The sequence below is a fragment of the Bactrocera dorsalis genome, chromosome 4, assembly GCF_023373825.1.
Source record: "Bactrocera dorsalis isolate Fly_Bdor chromosome 4, ASM2337382v1, whole genome shotgun sequence".
Classification (NCBI taxonomy): Eukaryota; Metazoa; Arthropoda; class Insecta; order Diptera; family Tephritidae; genus Bactrocera; species Bactrocera dorsalis.
Genome location: NC_064306.1, coordinates 33,438,248 through 33,463,113, shown reverse-complemented (window position 1 = coordinate 33,463,113; position 24,866 = coordinate 33,438,248). Strand labels below are relative to the sequence as shown.

Here is a 24,866-nt window from a genome sequence, read left to right as displayed (position 1 = left end):
TTCCGGCCCCAACTACAAGTATGTAATGTATATGTGTGCATTCATGTAATATCTAACTAAGCCGCTGGCCTCGGATCAGCCCTTTGTCGGCACATCGTTTTGTCCCATTTGCTGTTGTCATTAGTTTTTATTAGTGAAACGTTGTTGTCCGAACACACTTGTGTCATTTGCGTGCCTGGCATTGTCCTCTATACTCGGGTATACACATGCCTCCCTACACTTACACACACACACCAACACCTATGTGCAAATATTATATTTTTTGTTGGTGTTGTTTTTGTTGTCGAATCCTTTGTTTGACACCACTCGTGTTGACAACACTTAGTCATTATACAATAACTGACATTAGCACTTTATAATTCATAATTGCTAAAGTTTGCAAATAACGTGCCAACACGCGCTCACGCACACACACACACAAGCGATCGCTTACAAACACATGGAGTCCGCCATTGTTTAAACAAATGTGCTTATACAGGCATAATCTCTTTAATGCGTTGCCCCCTGTGGTCGTAAAATTATGCAAAATGCCAAGTCATTTTGGCATTTGCCGCTCACGAATGGGTGATTTGGATTCGAAAGTTATGGGCGTTGGTGGCGGAATAAAAATTATTATAATCATCAGCAGGAAAAGTGGAAAAAAGGTTATGAAAAATAACTTCAGTGTATTTTTTGGATTATTGCTCCTATATGGCAACAATAACAATAAGACGCAACAGCGTAAAAAAAATATAGCCACTCATACATACATATAGTATATAAATATTTTTATAACACTGCGTAAAAAAATTATGCAGACTTTGAACATTCTTCATTTAATGCTAAATAACTTACAATCTGGCAACTCACAACTTTATCGTAAGGAACGTTTTGACATACAAGCTCTATTTGTGTTGCCTAGAGTAACTTAAAATATTCATTTCGGCAAAAAAGTAGAATTAAAACTATTTTATACAACTTTCGACATGGATTAACTCAGCAGCAGTGCAACGATGAACTTAGTTAAATATTTGGCGATCAAACCCCATCAAGCACCAATGTTTATCAATGGTATGGTGAATTCGATTGAGGTCGTTGATCACTCAAAAAAAAAATTTTGTTCGAAATCTGTTCACGTTGGTTCCCACAAAATTTGTCGATCGCTCAAAAAGGTATCGTGCCAGATGGTCGAGGGAAATGTTAAAAATATGATAGCGATGATTCTCAACACGCTTATGATATCAAGTGAGGTGATGTTGACTGTAAGGGTGCTTGATTTTATAGAAAAACTGGACGTTTCGCAAGCAAACCACTAGATATCAATGTACTACAGTGATCAAATTTGAAAGGTGATTTTTTTATACTTCACGTGTTCTTCGAATCGGTAAATTTTTTTTTGTAAGCTGGTTGTGACATCTATGCTTATTTTCGTGTCAAAATATTCATTATTATTGAAGATACGCGTCGTTTTGTGAGGTTCTAAAAGTGAATTCTTCGATTTTTACCATGTCTGAATTTATTGAACAAAGAAGTGCGATAATGCACAATATCATACTGAATTGGTTATTCGTGATCATTTTGCCACATTTTAAATTAATATCGTGCAGCGAATGCGGTGGTATTCGCCTGATTTACCTTCGTGTAACTTCTGGCTATTCAGCAAATTGGCATGACCACTCCGAGGACACAGTTTTGACTCAATTGAGGATATAAAAGCTGAATCGAAGAAGGCTCTGATGGCCATCACGACGGAGTATTTTTCTAAGTCCTATGATGACTGGAAAATACGTTGGCATAAGGGTATTGCAGCGAGGGGGGATTACTTTGAAGGAAATGAAATATAAAAAATTCACCTTCCATTTGATTTGATCACAGTTGTATGCATAGCATGTCTAACGAGAGGTGTTACAGTCCATAGAAAGGAAGAATCGTCAGATTTTCAATGCCGTATCACTAATTATTAGTTACGCGTAAATGTATAAAATTTCAGTGTCAGCGTGGTAATGTTCATGCGTCGGCTCTTCACTCGTTCCTAGCCATACTTTTTTAGTTTATCTGGAGAAAGTGATCTAGGTTTTCAATCCTATATTAACATGTAATCATTATATTTATACATATATAAAATTGTAGTACATACATCCATCAATTAAATGAACGTCTATTTAACCATTATTTAACATTTCGTAATGTGTTTTCAGGTTCCCTTGAGGGCGCCTCAAAACGCTTTTTCACCGATTTTCTACAAGATATGCCAACACCCGGCACTGGCGGCCCCACATTCGATACAACCGTACCGACGAATATAACAGGGCTTGTCGGCAAAACAGTGAAACTAACTTGTCGAGTGAAGAATTTAGGAAATCGAACTGTAAGTATAATTATATATGTATTTTGGACAAATAAAGTTTTGTGATATTTATTTGTTATATATGTTAGTATAATTGTTTTTGCAACAGAAAATAACTTTTTTAATGCAGCTTCACTTTCGCTCTTTCTCAGCTAATTCGATTTTTTACTCAAGAAATTCGAAACAAGTTAACTAATTTTGGCTTGATATTATATCAGAATTATTTAAGTTATTTTCTCTTAAGTAAATACATGTCCTGGCTACGCTTAGAAAGGAAGAACAACTAGCGAGCTGTTGTAAGCTCAGAACAAGAAATTTACGTTCTAATCAAGCTATACTCGTATAATCTCTTTTGATATTCGAGTAGATCTTAAGCGATGATTACTTCGAAATATTAAAACTGCTGCAAAAGTGTTTATGTCGTTATGTTGTATCGAGTGTCAAACTCCACTCAGTTACGGTATTTATGAAGAATTATATCTTTTCAAAGGAACGAAAACATTTAAAAGGGCGAGGAATACATAAAAAATAGAAGCAATTCTCTTGTTTTTCGAGAGAAGAAATGTAAACATCCTTAGTTTAGGGGAAGCAAACTGCCAAATTAAGCTTTTTAACCCCAACAACTCTAAATGATGTCAACAATATGTAAACTATTAATTTTTTTCAATCCCATCATGAAATTTTCTTAGAAATACTATAAAAAATAATCCCTGAAAATTTGAAAATTGACATTAAAGCAAGTAAAATTTTTCCATTGAAAATACACGACAATCGTGATTTTTTATCTTCAAATTTTTACGAAAGTTTGAAGATTTTATATTAGCTATATTTATCTGATTTTACCTATGTGCTAAGACTATATGCCTTTAAAAGGCCAAAGTATCATCAAGGTACCTCACATACAAGGGCCATTATAAAGTCAAGTAAATACCAAGTTCAATCTTCTTTTCTTTACCGGCGTAGAAAAACCGCTTACGCGATTATTCTATTTAACAACAGCGCGCCAGACGTTTCTTCATTTCGCAAGGTGGCGCCCATTGGAGATTCCAAGCGAAGCCAGGTCCTTCTCCACCTGGTTCTTCTAACGGAGTGAAGGTCTTCCTCTTCCTCTGCTTACCCTAGCGGGTACTGCGTCGAATACTTAGAGAGCTGGAGTGTTTCCGTCCATTCGGACAACATGACCTAGCCAAGCGTATCCGCTGTCTTTAATTCGCTGAACTATGTTCAATGTCGTCGTATATCTTTTCTCTCGAAAACTCGCAAACGTCGACTTATCAGTTGTCCAAGTTCAATCAATTTTTACTCAATTTACAGCTCTCACGGATGGAGGAACAGACATACGGACGAACAGACCGACAGTCACCGAGATTTCAACTCGTTTTATACATACGTATATCCTATGTTGAATAGTTTTAGGTGATACATACCATACTATTATACATACATTGTGGCAACATGTTGCAAGCGTATAAAAATTGAACTTTTATAAGTAAACTTTACTACTAACATAATCTCGGACATTTCTTCTCTTTAAGAGAATTGAACTTAGTGAGAATATATACATATTTGTTCTAAAAACCTGATCCTGATCCTCCTCTAAATATCTGTAGAAGATCTAAGCCATATTTAGTAGTCAACAGCAGATACCTGGATGAAGAATTGTTTGCTCTGCGAAATCCTAAGCAATATATATTGCCAATATCTATAGAAAATAAATCTAAGGTTTCTCTTCTGGTTACACCTTGAAAATATGATATTTATGTATACAGAAGTTGCCTGCAGTAAATAAAAAACTGTAACTGTAATAAACTGTATCCTTTACAAACTACCACAAAACATTTTATATCAATAGCGCTTTAAATTGCTGCCGGACTCTGCACACAAATACAAATATGCATTCGCCGCCGATTTTCACTTCGCCAACTTCCGCTCCAATGTACTACATTGTTGTGGGTAGGGAAAACTTGCTTAATTACTTAATTGCCGAGCACACAAGAAACCAGACAAAAAACTATAAAGTGTGAAAGAACAACAACAACAACAACTAGAAAGTATTGCCGCCGTTATAAACTATCCAGCAAATAATAACAACAAAATCAACTAGGAAGCTGGGTAAACAAAAGCACTCAACTTATGGCAGCGAGCGGGTTAGCTCGTAGCGGATTTAGGCAGTTGGGAGAGGATTACATTGCTTATTATTAAAAGTAAGTTTTTTTTGCTTACAACAAACACTAAAAGCATAGTAAAACATCGTACAGCTGGTGACTAAACAGAAAACTATCAGTGTTGGAGATTCAGCCGAAAACTTCGGCAACTCGGCATAAGCGCGGCGACCGAAGTGTTTTGCGGAGCTTTGCTTTGTAACGGATATGCGGATGTATGGCAACAAAATCGACGCCATTACGCAGCGGGAATCGCTTTTGTCGCAGCCTCTAGTTCGACTGCAGTGTTGGCCTGCTTTTCGCGCCCCTGCATTGTGAAACATAACTGCGACTAGAGTTTTGGCAGCACACCCGCCCAACACCGAAGGCGTGTCGGAATGCGCCCCTCATTGTCTACACTACACTACACAGCTTTCACACTGTTGACAGGCGAAAACACTTTGGTGAAAGTTTTAATTTCATGCGTAAATTGTTTGCGCTTTTTCCTGTTGCCGCCGCCACCGCCGTCGCTGCAGCTACTGCTGCTGACACAAACAATGTAATAGTTAAATATGCTCTTTGTTGCTGCATCAGAGGCCGTGTTTTTGTTGCTTTTGCGCGGGATAATGCAAAGAGCGAAAACTGTCAAAGCGTCAACGCGGCATGCCAGCAACTTTCAGCGCACAAATATAGATTTAAGTTGTGTGTGTGTGTGTGTGCGTGTTCCTTTATGCCAAAGTGTTGCTTTGCGTGATTTCTGCGTTTATTGTTGCAATTTGCTTAATTTTGTTGAAAATGCAGAGCAAACAAATATTTTCGGCGCGTTTTTCACTTCCTACTTTTAATTCTTTTCGCTGCTCTCATCGTTTTTTTGTTAACCCGCCAGTCGGGCTTTCGGTAGCAAGTTAATTTGTTGGTTCCTCAATTTGTGTGTGTTTGTGTTGTTGTCTTTGCATTTTGCAGCGCCATTCGAAATTAATTAACTGTAGGAATTTTTGAGTGCACAAAACCCGATGCCGACTTTTTCGCTTTTTGTGCACAAAAAAACCTACGATTTTCAAAAACGAAAAAATCTGCCGACCATTCGGGGTCTGGGGGTGGGGTTAAGCCACGTGCTTAACTAGTAAAGTTGTGGGACGTACACAATGTGCGAATAGGCGACTAGTGAGTGCAAAGTAGTTATTTGGGTCACCCTTACTTTGCGCCCCTCTCACCCCGCGCTACATGTATATGCGTGTGTGTGTGTGTGTGAGCGTTGTGTGCTGGAAATGGGTTTTTTGTGCTTGTGCACGCAATTATGTGAAAGTGAATTAAAGTTGAATGAGCGCGAATAGTTGGCCAACAGGGCGTTGCATGATGGGCGGATGGGCGCTTTTAACCGTTTTTGCTAGCTGTTGCCTCGCAAACTGGGTTGGCATAATTGAAAATTGTACTTTGCATTACATCCGCTACAGTAGTGTATAGAAAATGTGAAAACCCACAATTTTTTTTTTCGTTTAGTGTTTTAAAGCAGTGTTCCACTTTCTAGTGTTCTTTGTGAAATAAGCTAAATTAGGTTGATTTTATTAAATTTTTTTTTGTCTTGCTTTGAAGTTATTTCAAGTGGAATCATCAGTTGGTAAATAAGGTTGCGTTCGAGGGTTATTGACTTAAATTTTAATATTTCGGTTACTAGGGTTATGGGAAATAATAAAATCTGGCGCTCTTTAATTTGAAAATATTGCGCAATAGATAGAAACTTTTATAAAATATCTATATGTATAAAGAACGATTTGAATTTTTCGATTCACAAAAAAATTGTGTGGTATATCCACGGGGACATCCCATCGACCGCCTTTGTGCAAGGAACCAAAATATCAAAGCCACGGTTGCGTTAAGGGCTTCATAGGAATCAGTACAATATTTGTTTAATGAGCGAGGTGCTACCTAATTTGAGCTCTAATTATATATCTCAGAAATGTGTAGACGGATTTCAAATAACTTTAGTGCTTAACCTTATTTACTATATTACCCTTCACAGATACATTTTTTGAAGCGCAAAAGAGCATAAAAAAATATCTTTAACTTGATTTTGATCGGCCAGTTAGCTCGAAAAAAAGCTTTAAAATCCTCGGTTACCTCAATGCTGTGGTGTGGAGCTACTTTAGTAAAAGAAAACTGCTGCTACTGCTGACTAGAGAGGTATCACGTCAGAAGCAGCACAAGGGTCAATTTTAGTTATGACAGAATACTGAAACTTAAAACTTGAAATGGCAGACGAATCATATTTAATCAGCTATGCGGACGACATAGCATCAGTAATCACAGCCACAGAGGAGGACTGAAGAAAGCTGAATCAGGTCAAGATTTGGCCGCAGGCATGGCTTGACTCACATAACCTCCAGCTCGCTACAGAAAAAATAGAGCCACTACGATGGACGAACAAGCACATTCCTCTCGTAATGAGCTTGCAAACGACTTAAAATAAAAAAGCTGTGAATTACCTAGGTGTGAGACTGGATCCCAGATTAACCTTCTGGGTACAAATCGAGCACGCCGCAGGAACGGCCCTCTATATTAGCAATAGCAATTAAGGAGGACTCACACAAGATTTATTGGGTGTCCCAATAAATGTGAACATGGCAATAATTGCGTTATGCTGGAGAGCAATTTTGCTACGTCGAAAAAAGCGGGACTGGTCGCCGATACACAGATGTAAATCTCTCAATGAGAAAATTGGAACGCCACCCTGAAATAATGGAAACGCGGTTCCAGGATGAGCGACGGTTCCTTAGAGGAAGATTTTTAGTGACCTGCAAGTGGCACATACCGTTGCTGTGATGAAAGCTTTGATTACGCGGATGGCATCTCTGACGTTTCTCAGTTCAGTGTGTGTATGGAAGTGCGTTTATTCGATATCTGAATAATGTACTTCAGGGACAACAACCTTCCACGGCCTCCAGATACTCAATATGACAATCTCATTGCTGCTTTTCAAACTTCCTTCCAATCCCAACAGTTATGATTTTCGTTATACTAATGGACTTTATTCCGAATATATCAATTTTTGTGTGGGTAATCTTTTATAAGATAAGATAGCTCATAAGAGTATAAAATATTCGGTCACACCGAAACGTAGCTCTCCTTACTTTTTTGAAGAATTGGAAACCCTGTAATAATCAATGCCCCACTAAAATATTTGTTGCATATTTTCAGTGCTAGATCGCTTGATTGAAATTGGTCAATGGAAACTAAGTCTTTAATAAATACTTAGAAGCGATCGACTTGGTCTAGTAACAAATTGTGTGCAAGAAAATGATCAAAAATTTAATAACCAGCCAACAAACGAAATCATTCAGTTGTTATGTCACAAATAAATGACCTCTGCCGGTCAAAGAGTTGTGATGGCAACAAAGGCAAGCATTCCAACAGTTCCAAGTAATGCACCCCTCCAAAATATTTGAGATCATCATGTAATAGTCGTGCACCTAATCAGATGGATGGCTAACTGGTGAAAACTATCGATTTCCTTCTAACACTCTTGCATAGCAGTACAGGCTTAGCAATGCTTCAACAAGCTTTGTGCTGTATGCATTGGATTGAATTGTTTCGCTAATTCCCAGCCGTGAGGTGAAAGGATGCAATCACTTCACTTCAGCCCAATTAAGCGTACAAGTGCTTATAACGTTACGGTACGGTTGATAAGATGTATACCTATTATACAGTTAGGTACGAGTATGGGGCAAATGCATCACTTTGACAGACAAACCGCAAACGTGGTGAGTATGAATGTCAATCAATAGGTGAATGCCATGCTGATTGAGCGCATTTGATCTTTGTTTGTTTGCACTCAAGCAGTTATGAATGCCGTGATGCAATTGCTTTAGCTCATTTGAGTGTATGTAATGGCAGTACTATGTACTCTGTTAAGTAAAAGTACATATAAATTTTCCTATATTTCATTTCCTAAAAAATTAGTTCAGCGATTATTGAAGGTAACTATTGCAAATTGAATGCAAAGCGACATAAAGTTTGAAGCTGTCCAGAGAGTAAGCTATCTTAGAGTGGCAAATATATCCTTAATCAACTTAGAAGACATCATACGTTACAGAGCTAGGCTTGGACTAAATGTACTGAAAAAAAGGTATAGTTGAAGGCGAGAGCAAGTACTTTCTAACAAAAATGTTTTTCTAATCTACATTAAAGAGTATATACATACATATGTATGATAGCCAGTGTAGAACGGCGTTTCCACGACGGTCGGGTTGACATAAACCGAACGTACTGGTTTTTTCATTCTGCGAAGAACTGTCAGCTCGGCAGAATTCATCAAAATTATTCCAGGAATGTTTTCTTCCGCTGCAAAAACGACAACATATACAGCTGGCATCAAAATTTTGGTAAGAGGCAAGCAGTTCATGTCTGATTAAGGTATTGCAGAAGAGAGAGTTATGTGACATAACATATAATATAAAGACATCAGCCCACTATGGTCGGGCTGCTAAGGATATTCTAAGATTAACATCGTGGATGCCTAATAATTGGTTTAAAAGCAAAGAAAAGAGAGAAATACGGGAATACACCCTATTGTTCAACAAATATAATGAGTTTATGGAATAAACTAAAAAAAAAATAAAAATAATATAAAAAAAGTAAAATGAAATAAAATAAAATAAAATAAAATAAAATAAAATAAAATAAAATAAAATAAAATAAAATAAAATAAAATAAAATAAAATAAAATAAAATAAAATAAAATAAAATAAAATAAAATAAAATAAAATAAAATAAAATAAAATAAAATAAAATAAAACAAAATAAAATAAAATAAAATAAAATAAAATAAAAACTTATTCAATGAAATAAAAAGTTTTAAACGATGTATAATTTTATATTCTGGCACAATTCATTAACCACAACTCTGAATGAATTTCTCTTCACAAAAAAATATGTTTTATGCTTACCGTTTGATTAAAAATTTTTCTTTAACCACAGGACAATGCTACAAAATGTTCGAACAAATAAACACATGCTTTGTCATCAACAGGACTTGTCACACCAATTGCACTTAACCGCAGGAAGTGTGGTAATGCAAGTACAAAAAGGTGATTTAGTAAAAGCAAGAGCTGACAAAGCAAAGGGTCACAACGAGAGATGAAATACAGTTACATATGCACTATGTCACTTCATTTATTATTATTTTTACAATTTTTCACAGAGAGAGAATTTCAAAAATTTTGCAAAAACCACAAAAAATGTAAAAAATTAAAAGTATCTACCCATATATGTATGTATGTAAATAAGTATATAACTTATACATAACAGATAAATGTATCACACAAAAGTAAAATAGATCTTACTACAAGTAACATTTAAGCAAAAAGTAGATCCCTGAAATTTACGTACATCCACAAGCAATTTTGTTGTTGCACAAACTCACTAGTGCCACTTGACTGGTAGCATTAACCGCAATGATTTGAATTGTAATTCACATTTCTATTTTCCAGAAGCTCGCAGGGTAATGAAACAGGTATAAGGGGGCAGAGAGTATGCAGTGGACAATTGTGGTGGGGAGGGGGTGAAAGAGAATGTGGAAAGTGCTACCGCAATGCATGTTTCAGGTGTTGCTGCTGTTGTAGCTAAAAATTTGCATATACGCAGAAAGTATTTGGTTCATGCTGCGACTGTGTGGCTCGAATGAGGTGTCAAGTGCATCAGAACCCAGTCGGACTAGTCTTTGTTGATTACTCAAGGGAACAGAAAAGTGCTTTTATTAATGGTAAAATGGAAAATTGATGTAAAAAGCTATAATATTCGCTATCTTTAGCCTTCTGAAGTTTAAACTAAAATGTAGGTCGAAAATCGGATTGTTTTTGTTCCAAATAGAACACGGAAAATATTTTTTTTATTAATAATTTCACTTAAGAAGTTCAAATTATTAATCACACGGTATAAAAATACAGTAGCTTCTGAAGGGTAAACCGATTTTCGAAAAATTTATTTTCGTCGTGCTTACATTTTGATCTTTAATATGGGATGCTGAAGCGGTCGTCGTTATTGAAGGAAAACTTCTACAAATTTCTGCCGGTTTTTCTCTTAATAAATTATTAGAAAGCATTACTGATGCAATTTTTAGAATTTTAGAGAGTAAATGCATTTGGATTTCAGAAACTCAGGAATTCTTGAAAAAAGCAAAAGCCTTCTATATAAGCCAGATCTATAATTGAGATCTATATATTGATTGAACCAAAAAGTTCCATTAAGGTACCTTACACCTACCGTAAATTTCCTTTACATGTGTATGTATATGATCATTTGGGTATGCAAATGCTATCGTTAGACTGCTGCTGCTGTTGCTATTCACAACTGACCACAATCGTCATTTCCATGCCACATTGGCGGCGGCGGCAATGCCAAATGCAACACCGCACACATTTTCACGTTGGCAAAATTTCCTGTCCGCACATGTGTGTGTGTGAGTCTAAAACCAGCGTACTAGTGCTTGTTGATGCGCATTCATCGAATGTGCCGTTGCATTTTGCAGATGAATTTCATTCTAATTCTCCTGCAACAATACGAAATTGTTCACACACCAACAACCTGTAAACTTTAGTAGCTACAAATATTGCGGAACAGGCAGACGGACAAATGGTGTGTGGCTGTCCGGCAACAACAAATGTAAAGTGGTTGCGGAGAATATCCGCTTTGCACATATACAAAGGGCACGCCATCATTTGTATCTTTCGTTGGTTGATGCCATGTTTTTGGTTGATTTGAGTTTTGCTTTTGGTGGAATGATAAGAGGCTTTTGTGGCGTTTCGGACTAGACATGAATGCCAGGCAACATGCGCAAATATATATTAGAAGAATAGTACCTGAAACCGCAAGTAAATTCAACTCACGTTGTGTGGTTAGCTGTCTCTTCCTTTGAGATTTCTTAAGACATTTCGTATACTAAGTAAACATAAAGCCTTTTTGAATGTTGTATTGAAATAATTTGAGTATATGTTGTTAACAACTATTCTTAAATGCAGCACAGACTGGGGTGGAGAATAATCAATAATGAATTCTGTGTTAAAATTATATTTTTATTGCAATACTGTGTTTCTACACATAACGACGGTATGTGTGATAAGAGGGGAGGCTGGCAAAACGCGTACCAGACTATAGCAACAAAAGCCGAACATTGCTCCAAATACATCAAACCGGTTTTCAGTATTATCCACAAACGCACAAAGTAAAGATAACAATACGATTGGTTAGAATAATAAGCAAAACACAGAGACAAGTGCAAGTGTTTCAAGGTCATGATAATACCGACGCTTGGACAAACTAAAACCAAATACAGAAACCAATAAGCCTACTGACAATATTCTCGAAAATACTAGAAAGAATATTTCTTCGAAGATTATTCCCAGAACTAGAAACACAATCAATTATTCTAGTCCATCACACCGAACCAATGTCACCGCATTACGAAAACTATACTCAGAAGCTTAGAAGAGAAGAAATATTACTATGCAATTTTCTTAGACGTTCAGCATGCATTTCACAGAGTTTGGCACACGGGCGTACTGTATAAAATCGAAAAGATATTACCTACTCCACTCAATCTCTTCCTCAGATCTTAACTGAGTCACAGGCATTTTTACGTTAAAATTCAAGATGAAATCTCAGGCTGACACGGGATAAAGGCCGGAGTTTCAAAATACACGACAATGAACACATTCGAGCTAAGAGAACACAGCTAAAAATGAAATCTAGGAAAATGTATTGGTTACTTGGTGTGATACACTTCGTTCGCAAACAAAATTCTTCTCTACAAAACTGTGCTGAATCCCTTAAATGGTATTTTGGCAATCAAATCTGGGGTACAGCAAATAAATGCAACATTGATGTGATTCAAAAACCTTAGACATTTTGTCACGCTTCGCATTATATTAAAAATATCCATCTCCACAAGAACCTTAGAACATCTATGGTGATTGATGAAATAAATAGATACAGCTCACGGTCCATCGAGAAATTAAATCGGCATCCTAAGACACACGCCATCAACGCCATCCAGTGTGATGGACGGGATAAGGACGAAGACGAGAGAGAGGTCTTTGTGGCATTTACAACAGTGGCCATGTAAATTCGGCAGGGATTCTTGGTGGGATCCCCGACGGAAGAGAAAGACAGTGTGACCAAAGATGCTTTCTATGAGCGCTTGGAGCGCATCTACAAAAAAAAAACCAAATTCGAAAATGCAAATTTGTATATCGGTTACCTATCGCATACAATACTCGCACTCGTATACATACACAATAGAGGTGAAATTATACGAATTTAAATCAGCTTTAATATGGTCTCCTAGCTAGATGTGTTGCTAAAGTTTTTCCTGTTATATTTTCACTTTAAATGATCTAGAATTCATATTGCAAGAGAGACATTAGAGCAAATCTTAATTTTATGACTAAGATTGAGGGCAAGAGGTAAGGTTAGGAATTATACGAATTATCTGAAGGTATGTTTCATATATCGTTCAGCTACCTTTGCATACTGAGATATTGCAAAACATTTGATTTTGCCAAATTAAGACGAAAATTGTCTTTATATTTGAGAACAAAGTGACATACTTTTTTGATGTCTTACCATATTTGGGTTTATGATAGGAAACATATGTAATTTTTTGAGAAAATTAATCGAAATATGATATACTATAACAAATAAAATAATATTTTATGAAAAAATATTAAAATGACTCACCATATGTGTTAACAATTTTTGTTCTTGCAGGCAAACTGAAATAAAAAGATAACACAAAAACAAATCAGTTTCAAAATATTTGTATAAAAAACTGACGGTATGAACACTAAACTTTACTTACATACATTTACACACATTCAATAAATATCTGCATACTTATCTCGTTTGAAACTTTTTCTATATTATACGCCTGATTAAGCTATTTAACAAAAACTAACTTTAAGCAAGATTTACCACAAAAAAGCTGATATAAAGAAAACAAATAATACACGCTTAACTTATGGAAAATATGCAGATTTCGCAATAAATTATTCCAGCAACAATTCGTTTGAATTTTACAAGAAAAACTTTGCATGATTTGAATAAACAACACAATCGATAGCCAATGCTACAAAGGATGTTATGCTAATCTAGGCGGCCTACAGTTGCCAGCGTAGCGCAAGCGGGCGGGCATGAATATAAATCTAAATATTTAAGCATTTATATTTAGGCACACATGTCATACAACAATAAAAACAAACATGCATGTGTGTTCTGTCAATTTTGAATAAGATTTGGCGCTTTCGAAAGCAAAGCGCATTTTGTGTCCTTGAGAAACGTCAAATGTGATTTATATGCAAATTAATGGCAACGAAATCGGCAGCCGTAATCGGAATTGAAACATTGATTCGCATTATTTTTCCTACGCAAACATGTATTAGAAGCAAAAAATTGCCAAGCCTTGAATTATTTAAATTTTTTGTAAGACTATTTTTGTTACGCATACGCCATGTTGTACTGGACGATGGGTAATGTTGATATGTTTTTAAAGATTAGCTTGATTTTATTATAAATATCATAGATATAAATACATATATTCATATGAAATATAATACCAATTAAGCATTTTTCTAGAAAATTATATTTGTTTATCATATATTTTAATAATTTCCACGCAGTGTGTGGTATACCTGCTGCCATTTTATTGACCACAAATTTTTTTCGCCATGATTACTCTCCTTTGTGATTTGTGGGTTATGGCTTTTACGAGAGCATCTATGTTTATTATATGTAGCTATATTAGAAGCCCAGTAATCGTGAAGTTTTCTACTAAAGAATATTTTATAATTGTGCCCCTAATCATCAGTGCTTTTTATGTTAATCAATCGCTTTATTATTTTTTGAATTTTTCAAATAAGTTTTCACATTGGTTTCGAAGCAGTAAGCTCACCCTTAGCTAATAGAACTTAAATATTTATTTTCTCCGGCTGTTCGCTAGTTTTAGAGATTTCGATCTTACATTTTGCTTACCAAGTCGTTGGAGGATTTGTCGAAATTACCGAAAACGGACCACTATAACATAACGTGTGAAAAGATATCTTCAAGAAATTTGAAAGAAGAAGAGATATCTTCAAAAAAAATATCATCCATTATTATTTAGAGAAATTTAAAACAAAATTGAGATCGGATCAGCTTTCATATAGCTGCCATAAAACTAAACGGTCAAAGTTTGTGTAAGAAATATTTTGTATTTGTTAGGGGTATTATGGCTTTCGTGCAGACAAAGTTTAGAGTTTTTATTGCTTTTTTTTATTTTTGTTGGGGAAAATAAGGTAATTATGAGAACAAGTTGAGAACTTTTTTAAGTTTTTTTTATAATATTTTCATATTTTATCATACATGTTTAGCATATCATGTTAAGCGCAATAACGATTGGGTTCTGGAAAAAAAATTGAAGCTTGTGACCGTTAAGTAAATAATTCTTTCCACTGACCGATTATATGATTGCAAAAACTGAAAGGAGAACACGTGTGTGGCGAAGGTAACTATTTGAAAAAGCTTTAAAAGGACGAAAAACGCAACGGAGTGAAAATACACAAACATTGAAAGATTTCATTTTATTCACATCCAACTGATAGTACCGACGGCCAGTGGTACACACTATATACATATGTGTCCGCATATCCAAATACAACCAAAAGTCAGTCACGTGTGCAAACGCCAGTTTGGCGTACTGTTAGGCCCCAGTCCTTTGCACACATGCCAGTTTCCTTATTCGCCCGACTGCTTTGTTGTGCAAAACTGTTTAAGCAGATGCTTAACTAACGGACTGTTTACTATGCGAGAATATGTGTGTGTACTATATTAGATATTAGAACATATATAGACTTATTTCAGTATATTTTATTTTAGACATCGAAGATTTAGTTGGGCAGAAAACGGCATACAGGTTATATGAAAAAAATATCTTTTAGTGCGCAAGAATGGTTTAAGAGGGCCAGTTGCTTTTTGCCTTTAACGTGAACGTTCATTGACTGTCGAGTCGATCTAATACACCCTTTTATTTTCATTTGACTATTGTCTGACCACTACACAGGGCGGCTGATTGAGCTTCTCTTCATCACCTGATAATTTAGTTACTCACTAATTCTGTATTGGCGTTGAGTTTTCTGGGTAAGTGAGTTCGTTGTTAGTCTGGATGAAGACCCAATTTTTCTACATTCTTCGTAAAACGAAAGCCGCTCAGTTTAAAAATTTTTCGGTACTAAGGCCAGTTCAGAATAACTATTGCATGCTTATATATTGTATATATCAAATATATACATAGAACATACAGCGAACTTCCGCTTCTGATATAATATTTGAATTTATGTATGTATATACAGTGGCGTGCACAAATGAGTACATAATTCATTTCTTTACTTTTCTGAACGATAAAATAAGTAATAACAAAGAAAATAAAAACAAATATTTTTTCGTTTATTCGTTGTTCCATTCTAAATAAAACAACAAAAAATTCAAAACATAAAGCAACAAATTCATAGAGATAAAAAACCATAACAAAAATAACTCGCATGTACTCAATTTTGCACTTTTCAATAAAGTTGTTAGTGGAGCACTTTTTTAGTACTTGGTCCATAACCCTTTATTTTTTAGTACCATATTAATACGCTTTGGCATGCTTTCAACCAGTTCCTGTATTATTTCTTTTGGTACATTCTGCCACTCTAGCTGTACTCGTGCCCACAGCTCTTCGAGGTTTGATGGAGCTGATTGGTACAACCCCAGCCGTCTTCCCACGATTGACCATAAATTCTCAATCGGGTTGAGGTCGGGGCTTTGGGCTGGCCAATTCATCAGATGAAAATTTTGCTCACTCAACCATTTTTTCACTATTTTCGCAGTATGCTTTGGGTCACCATCCTGCTGAAACACGACTTCTTCTTCAGGATAGGCACACTTGTCAACGAACTCGGGAAGATGAGTCTGCAAAATGGTGAGGTAGTCTTCCTTCTTCATTATACCTTCAATTCTGTGTAATGGCCCAATATGCCACCAAGTAAAGCATCCCCAAACCATGATGTTTCCACCACCATGCTTCACAGTTTGCTTGACGTGGTGGCGTTGAATGGTATCACCAGGGCGACGCCAGCAGTACTGCTTACCGTCCGATTGGAAACGATTAAATTTTGATTCATCTGACCAAATAACTCGTTGCCAGTCATTTATCGTCCAATTTTTATGCTCTCTTGCAAATTTCATTCGCGCCTTTTGGTTCTTTTTGGACAATGCAGGTTTATTTTTTTTAACGGCTGAAATATAGCCAATGTTGTGGAGCGCTCGTCCTGCTGTCCATTCACTAACGTGCTTATTTTTGGCAACTAAAGTATTTTTTGGTGTAATGGTCTTGTTCTGCCTCATTTCTGCCATCATAAGACGTGCATCCGCATCGGTCAACAGTTTGCGGCGGCCTTTGGTTTGCTCTTTGGGAGCAGTATGTCGTCTTTTTTGCACGCGAATGACCACAGATTGACTAATATTTAACTCCTTGGCTATTTCCCGTGATGAAGCACCATTATTTGTTAAGGAAACTACATTATTCTCCACATCACGCGATAACTTTTTCATTTTTTTTAAATACAGAATATTATTGCGGTAAACTTGATATAACACTTTATTTATTACTAATCACACGTTTTTACACATAAATTTGCATTACTGGTCGTAGACGATAGCAAACAATTCAAAACTAACGGTATAAACTAGCTTTATGCTGAGTACATACAAAAGTGCAAAATTGAGTACATGCGAGTTATTTTTGTTATTGTTTTTTATCTCTATGAATTTGTTGCTTTATGTTTTGAATTTTTTGTTGTTTTATTCAGAATGGAACAACGAATAAACGAAAAAATATTTGTTATTATTTTCTTTGTTATTACTTATTTTATCGTTCAGAAAAGTTAAGAAATGAATTATGTACTCATTTGTGCACGCCACTGTATGTATGAGTGCGCAAGGGCATGTAAGCTCCTTTCAATATCGCCTATTAATGTGCAATGAACTGTATAAAAAATTTTCAGTACATATTTTTGGTGCACACCAGTCCTTTTTCACTCGGATTCAATCAAGCAAAAGCATCCCTTAGAACACCGTTTATAAAATCCACTGTCAGGCAACAACAAATATGGTATTTGTTGGCTATCCGCTGGGATAAAAAAGTTTCGATTTTGACATACTTTTAGGCAGAACTGCGTCAAACTTTTCAATCTAGTCACTCCACGCTTATTAGGCGATTGAGCTACTCAAATGCTTGCCAGATTAACTGGTAGTGCTGTTGTGTTTAATGTTGCGTATACGCAGTGGATTTAGTTTAGTTTTTCTGCTTGCTTTTCAATGTATTTTATATTTTTGAATCCCTTTACCTTTGTTATTGCTTTTAATATCTTTTTTACATAATTTTAAATTTGCGATGTTTAGTGTTTCTTAATGTTGCGTATACGCAGTGGTGACCCATATATTTTTTTCGTTCTATTTTTGTAAAAAAAAATAATTTAAATTCGCTTTTTTTTCTGTTTTTATATACATTTAAGTAGAACAGAAAGATTAATCGATAATATATGATAATAACTAAAGAAAAATACGATTGAGGCTAAATAAACGAATAGATTGTGCTAAATTGCGAAGACGTCAAGGGAATTATGTAAAATCAATGCTCCAAAAAACTACTCGTATACCAATTAACTTACTTCAGTCATTCTCGGACATTAGAGAGGACATCAACAGTTAATAATAACTTGTTCCCCGCTAATAATTATATTAGTCTGTATTAAGTTTTTCTCCTAGTTGATAAAACTGGGCTAAGCGTTCTTCTACAAAGAGGTTTCAACCGACATGAGAGCGATAAATAGGCACCTGACTTGAAAGTTACGGCCAGCTAGAAGCCTTACGTTTGACAAATTAATTTTGGGAGTATGGAAGAAGGTATCTAATTTCCTTCTTGTAGGCAGTATTAACCGTATTTAGATACAATTGTCGGCTTCGGAATAAATTTTTGCGACAGAGATTATTATTAATGATGTTTATTGAAAACTTACTTTCGAAATTCAAAGGAAAATAATTCGATTTTGGAGAAAAAAGAAAGATATTTTCAATTTCCTCACAAAAAATAATAACAAAGTTTTAAAGTAGCACTTGCACCCCAAATTCCATTTCTTCAATCACCCAAAATTTACTTTACTTTATGCTTTAAAATATTTTATAAAGCAGTAAACTTCGAAAGAAGTCAAGTTCGAATTCACTTATTGGCAGCACATTCCAACAGCTTCCTTTCCCCATACCTTCACCAACAATAAATTCATTGGATTGTCATTAATCATAGGATTTGAAATGAACTTTGCCGCCATTGTCAACTCCACAGAATTTTATTAGCAACGGCATCGAGCACCGCAACACTTTATCAAGGCCACTTTTCTCCTGTTGCTAGTCGAGAGAAAAGTTTTTGCTGCCAAGCGCCACTGCTGATTGACATTACCGCTGTCTGTATAGGACACAAAGGGGCTTACCACAGCGGCACATGCTGTGCAATCCGATGGGGGTGAGCACAATTGAGACGAAGTTCCTGCGCATCCGTTGCTGTCACCTTGTGCTCCTTAGGATTCCCATTAGGCTATAGCTATTTTAACTGCTTCGAGTTTGTCTGCCTTCGCCATACCGACTCCCTCGGTGCTTCACCTATTTCAAGCATTTTCCTTTCTGCCTTTTACGCCGCTTGCTGCTGTCTGATATTCCACCTCGTTGACACAGTTTTATTCTTATTTATTTACTCACTTTTTATTTATTACTACAATTACCACCTCAGACGTCGTCATCATTGTCAAAGTCATCGACGTCTTTGGCATTGTTGCCATCGCAGCTCGCGGTTGGCTGTTAGCGCCGCAATGAAACTTCCAGACCGGAAATTGCAGCATTATAACCGAGCGCTAGTGAGTAGCTATTTCTCTTGCTTTGCGGTGAAAAAGTCGTAAATCGAATGCGGTGTCATAAAATATCAAGTGTGCAAGGACGATGAGGTGCGGAGACAGTGGATGAAATACAATCAAATATAATGTAAAAAGTTGCCAACTTAAATTTGTTGAAACACAACAAAAACAAAAAATGAGTAATCAGTAAACTTTGTTATCATTTGTGGGCTTACAAAATATGCTCATTCAAGTTGTCCGCAGTTGGAATGTTGAGTTTCTTAAATGTGTTGCAATTTCAGATTTAATTTTAAAGTTTCTCTTGGCTATGCGTTTTATCCAGAGTATGTAAAGGCGGTTCACATTGTGCCGACAGCTCTCTAATGCTCAATATTTCACGTAGGATTTTACCAAAGAGATCTTTTGATATACCCACTGCCTAAGCTATCACTCGCACTTTCAATCGTCAGTATCTCAATACGTCGTGGACGTTGATCAATTTACCATTCATTGTAGTTATTTTGGTTTAAATATTTAATCGCCATCAAAGAAGAAGGTTACCTTAGCTCTCTTTAACTGCACTGAACCCAAAAACCCGAGTCGTGTAACTAACTAAAACTGATTTGAACCCACGAACTCGTCAGTGTCACATCTGGCCAAAACAAAAGTTTATTACACGAGAGAAAGTTTCGCTGCCGATAGAGGCGCCATCTGGAGGTAAGGCGTAGGTGTCAAATTTTACATATGGGCCTGGGTAAAGATATTTCTTGAACCTGCTATCCAATTTGTGGACTTAATTTCATTTTATTAAGCCACCTAGGTTGGCTTAGACTGTGTAAAATTCTTATACAATACTCGTATCTACGTAATTATTATTTGAAAATAGTCCGAAGCGATCCCTTAACATGTCTACTTCTCATGTACTAAAACGATTTTGAACTTCATCCCCTAGTTTCAGCCTTTAGTAGAGGTTGAAGTAATAAGGAATGCATCAAAGAAAAACTTGGCAGCATGAACTAGCCGGTCCAAAATTCTTCCAAAACCCGATGAAACCGAGTTCCATTCTATGTTCTCCTAAATACACAGTGGGATAAATATTATCCTGTAGGATTAAGATTGTATGGGATAGATCAGTTTGTCTGGAGTAAGAAAAATTCACTTAAAACAAGTAAAGAAGAAAATCAAACTGGGAACATGTTTTCAAGTGTTGGCAAAACTTTTATTAAAGAATGTTGCGAAAGAATTCAGTATCCGTTATCTGACTAAATTTTGAATTGAGCACAATAATATTCATTATCTAGTTTACGCTCTAGAACATATAACCACTAAGTCTGATTTATTATTATATTGTTAGTGGTTGTTGGCGTTTATACTGATTTCATTTACATTGAACTTAGAGCTAAGCAAACACTCACTCTCATTAAAATATCGTACATGTTGAACTAGACAAAATTATAAAGTCGGAAATCAGTGTATTAAGTAGGTATACGTATAGCAGGCTAGGAGTTCACGGTAAGATGGTCTCTGAAGTTCATTAATATACTCGTAACTCACTTAAAGTATAATGAATACCCAAATGTTACTATCAGGAAGAGATGCTCGCTGCATTTCCTTAAATTATCTCTTAGTGAGTATCTGAAAAATATTCCATTTCGATCGGAGGAGCATGATTTTAGGAAAACTTCAAGAAAAAGGAAGTTGCAAGACTCAATATAAATTTCAATACACGCTGAGGTTTTGGTTTGATGTGTCCCGCCTTTACCCAAAGGAAACCACAAACATTATTATCAGGAAAACAATCTATGATTTTCATTAATTTACTTTTATTAAAGACTAATCAATAGTTTCGGTGAAAAATCATACATAGATACTAGGGTGCATATAGTGCGATAAATCTAAGAATAAGAAGTTCAAAAAGTTGATGTAATCGCACCTTCCAATCGCCTTTGTGGAAATTAGTTGCATCACCTATTCACAAATATAAAAGAGTTTTTGCAGGAACTTGATTTTTATCGCTCGGTTTGTATGGGAGTTTTAGGTATGGTGATCGGATTTGAACAGTTCTCCTTAGGAAATTTTAATCCAAAAACTGAATTGGCTGTGTCACCGGACTTACATTCATTTGAGCATTTAAGACTTGATACCAAAAAGTCAATGGGATAATATTCCAATGAAAATATTAGAATAATTTGTTCATACTTTTTAGGGTCCGCGGTATCTCTCTCTGGGTGTTATAAATTTAATTTACTTTATTCAGCATATAAAAAATAGGCGGATATGGTTGCTCAGTGTTATACGGTTAGGCTACACAATTTATAGAGGAAGATTTTAATGGAAAATTTCCTGATATCAAAAGAATGAAACAATATGAATAGTGTCATAGGATGAAGAGAGGAAAACAATTCGGGTTAGGTTAAATTTCAATAAAAGTTTTCTCTAAAAAAAAAAGAAGCGCGCCCCATAAGGAGCCACACGTAAAAATTTACGGAAAGCGGAAACACAGGCAATTAAAGTGATACAGCAGACAAAGCGAATAACAACGCCTGCTAAAAAGTGCTGATGGCAGCGATAATTTGCGGTTTTGTAATTTTAACCGAAGTACTTTAAGTCGTTGTGTCGCCTCCCACTTCTTTCTACACTTATTTATATCCCCTATACTTAGTATGCCCGCGCAATTTGATCAATTCTGTTTTTGTGTTTTCATTTTTTTCACTTCCCTCTTCGATTCCTGCAATTACGGCAAACACGTTCGCGCGCCACGTGAAAAAAACGACAATAAAGAAATGAATGAAGCGCTGAAATAAAATAAATATAAGGAAATTTAACTTTCCAGCTGAGCTAACAAAGCAAATGAGCATAAAAGCCAAAATGGCAGCAACACGTAAAGCGCGTTCAGACATGCTACAACAATGACAAAGTCACACTCCCCACCCGGACGGCGCCACCCTTTGACCCGATGGGTAATTGTTCATGTGCTTGCAGCGAAAATTGCCGACAGAAGTGCTCATCGAAGGAAACAAATAAAGGTGTGGCGATTCGATGGATGCCTCCAGCCAAAAGAAAAATATAGCACGGCGAAAGGAGCGGAAAGAGAATGAAAACAAGAGGTGAATATTGTAAACAAAACGGAGCGGAAGTCTACATTGTCGACGCACCAGTCAAAGGTGCTCTTCGTTTCAAACGGCTGGATGACTTCCTGGCGGGTCTGGGTCCGGGTCAAACAAGCAGCAGAAGCCTTTATATTTGTGCAACGCTTGGTTGACTTTCATTACTGTCTCACAAATATACACACATACACATGTACTAGTGTACATGTATGTGGAGCCAAATTCGTATTTCCGCTACAGGTATGCCGTTGGTGCTACAATCAGCGGCAACATAAATCAAGCACTCCAATCGAACCAGCGAACTGACGAAGATATATGAGTTGAGTGCTTTCCTTATGTTAACATATGTCATGGCATGCCATTATTTTTCTGCCTTTCGGCTACGACGCGTTTTTCATTTCATCAATTTTCCTTAGATCACACACTTTTTGTGATGCCTTGTGGCATACACGGAATTTCGTTGCGAAAAAATATTTCCGTAGGCACATCAAGGGAGAGCGTATCACACACACACACATACGGATGGTTTGGTGTTCTCACTTTGTGCGTATTGCTCTGCAGGGTTATTGAAATTAAGGTTAAATAAATGTCAGAAATTGCAAGCCTCGAGACTCTCTGCAGATCCACAGCATTTATCATCGCATTTCTCGAAAGCTTTGCGGTTGTTCCGAAGAGGTGTAGGTACTGCTCGGTCGCGCATAACGGTGTGAGTAAAAGCTATTGGCAATTTGCAAATGTTGTTTGCTTTTAGCGTGAAAAAATTATTGGCGGAAAGAATTTATTCAATCCACCTGAGTTGTTTGTGATTGAAACGCAAAATTTTTCGTATGATTAGGCATTTCAAATGAAGTAATGAAGTATGAGTCCTCTTCGCTCGGAAAATGCATATCAAATTTGAAAGCAAATATATACAAATATTTGGTAGTCGAAAAAATCTTTTCGTATTTTTTCAATAGAGTCGTTGTAGTCGTATATCTCTAGTGCTACAAATCACATTGTGTCATACCATATAGTGTTGGAAATGTGAAATTTGTGAAGTTTACGGGGACGATGCTGTATCAGTTCGTGTAGCACAACAATGATTCGTCACATAAGCAGCCATGACATCGCTAAGGAACTTAACATAACTCATCAAAAGGTTTTACACCATTTAAAAGAGACCGGCTACAAAAAGAAGCTCAATATTTGGGTATCACAAGAATTGTTTGTGAAAATTTCAATGGACCGAATTAACGTCCGCCACTCTTAGCTGAAACGAAATGAAATCAGACCATTTCTGAAGCGAATGGTAACAGGAGACGAAAAGTGGATGAAATACGACAATAATGTGCAAAATCATGGTCCAATCGTAGTCAACAAATGGTCGGAAAGCCAGGATTGGCGCCTTGAAAGGTTATGCTGAGTGTTTGATGGAATTGGAAAGGATTCTATATTTTACTGTCAACAAATGATGAGATTGAAGCAAGCAATCGAAAAACCGGCCAGAACTGATCAACAGAAAGGGCTTCGTCTTCCTTCGGAACAACGCTAGACCATACTCATCGTTGGTGACTCGGCAAAAACTGGGAAAGCTTGGCTGGGAAGTTTTGATGCTTCCACCATATAGCCCTGACCTTGCACCATTAGACTACCATTTGTTTCTGACAAGGCAGAACTCTCTTAATGGAGTAAAGTTGGCTTCAAGAAAAGCCTGTGAAAATTACTTGTCGCAGTTTTTCGCCGAGAAACCAGAAATAGTACATATGTATTTGGTTTTTTAAAGTACATTGTAAGATAAATGTAAAACAAAATAAGTTGAAATTTGATTACAAATACGAAAAGACAATACAAAAAACATACCTAATAAAGTTCTGGTAGTTAGTATCTAGGAATATGAAAAGTATAGGAATCATCGGCCCATTTTTCTTCGAAAATAAAGAAGGAACCGCCGTAATCATCATCGGTGAGCGATCGCGCAATGTTAGCCGAATTTTCCTTCAAGCAAATTAAAGAGGAAGACTTGGACAACATTTGGTTCTAGCAAGACGGCGCTACGTGTCATACAGCAAACGCTACACTCTTTTAAACTTCAACTAATTTAAATTTAAAATTTTATATGGCCCACCCTATATAATCCGATTTTTACCATTTTGATACAAAAAATAATCTGGTATGACTTGTGTGGTCTCATATGGCAGTAAATCGATTTATTACACGATTTCAGTCATTTTTGCACTGTACGATAAAAACTTCACAGGACCGTCTGAACATAAAATGAAGAAACAAAAGAAACAATTTTTCAAAAATATTCATACGACTGCTCTTCGAACTTTGAATTGCTATATCCGTCAGTTAACAAATTTAT

General features: G+C 36.2%; 1 protein-coding gene and 1 long non-coding RNA gene across 7 annotated transcripts in view; one reads left to right on the top strand and one right to left on the bottom strand.

Annotated features, from left to right (window-relative positions):
• The window catches only part of LOC125778453 (uncharacterized), a 157,378-nt gene that overhangs the window by 46,214 nt on the left and 86,298 nt on the right, over positions 1 to 24,866 (bottom strand). Inside the window, exon 2 of the long non-coding RNA XR_007422723.1 lies at positions 13,198 to 13,232. This is a non-coding gene — a long non-coding RNA (uncharacterized LOC125778453). The remainder of the gene's footprint in view (positions 1 to 13,197; positions 13,233 to 24,866) is intronic.
• The window catches only part of LOC105227269 (zwei Ig domain protein zig-8), a 446,139-nt gene that overhangs the window by 363,646 nt on the left and 57,627 nt on the right, over positions 1 to 24,866 (top strand). For 5 of the 6 annotated variants that reach the window (XM_049456151.1, XM_049456149.1, XM_049456147.1 and 2 more), the window contains one exon: positions 2,178 to 2,347. In XM_049456151.1, the coding sequence (XP_049312108.1) occupies positions 2,178 to 2,347 (170 nt within the window). The remainder of the gene's footprint in view (positions 1 to 2,177; positions 2,348 to 24,866) is intronic. The other variant, XM_049456152.1, reaches the window with a different exon arrangement.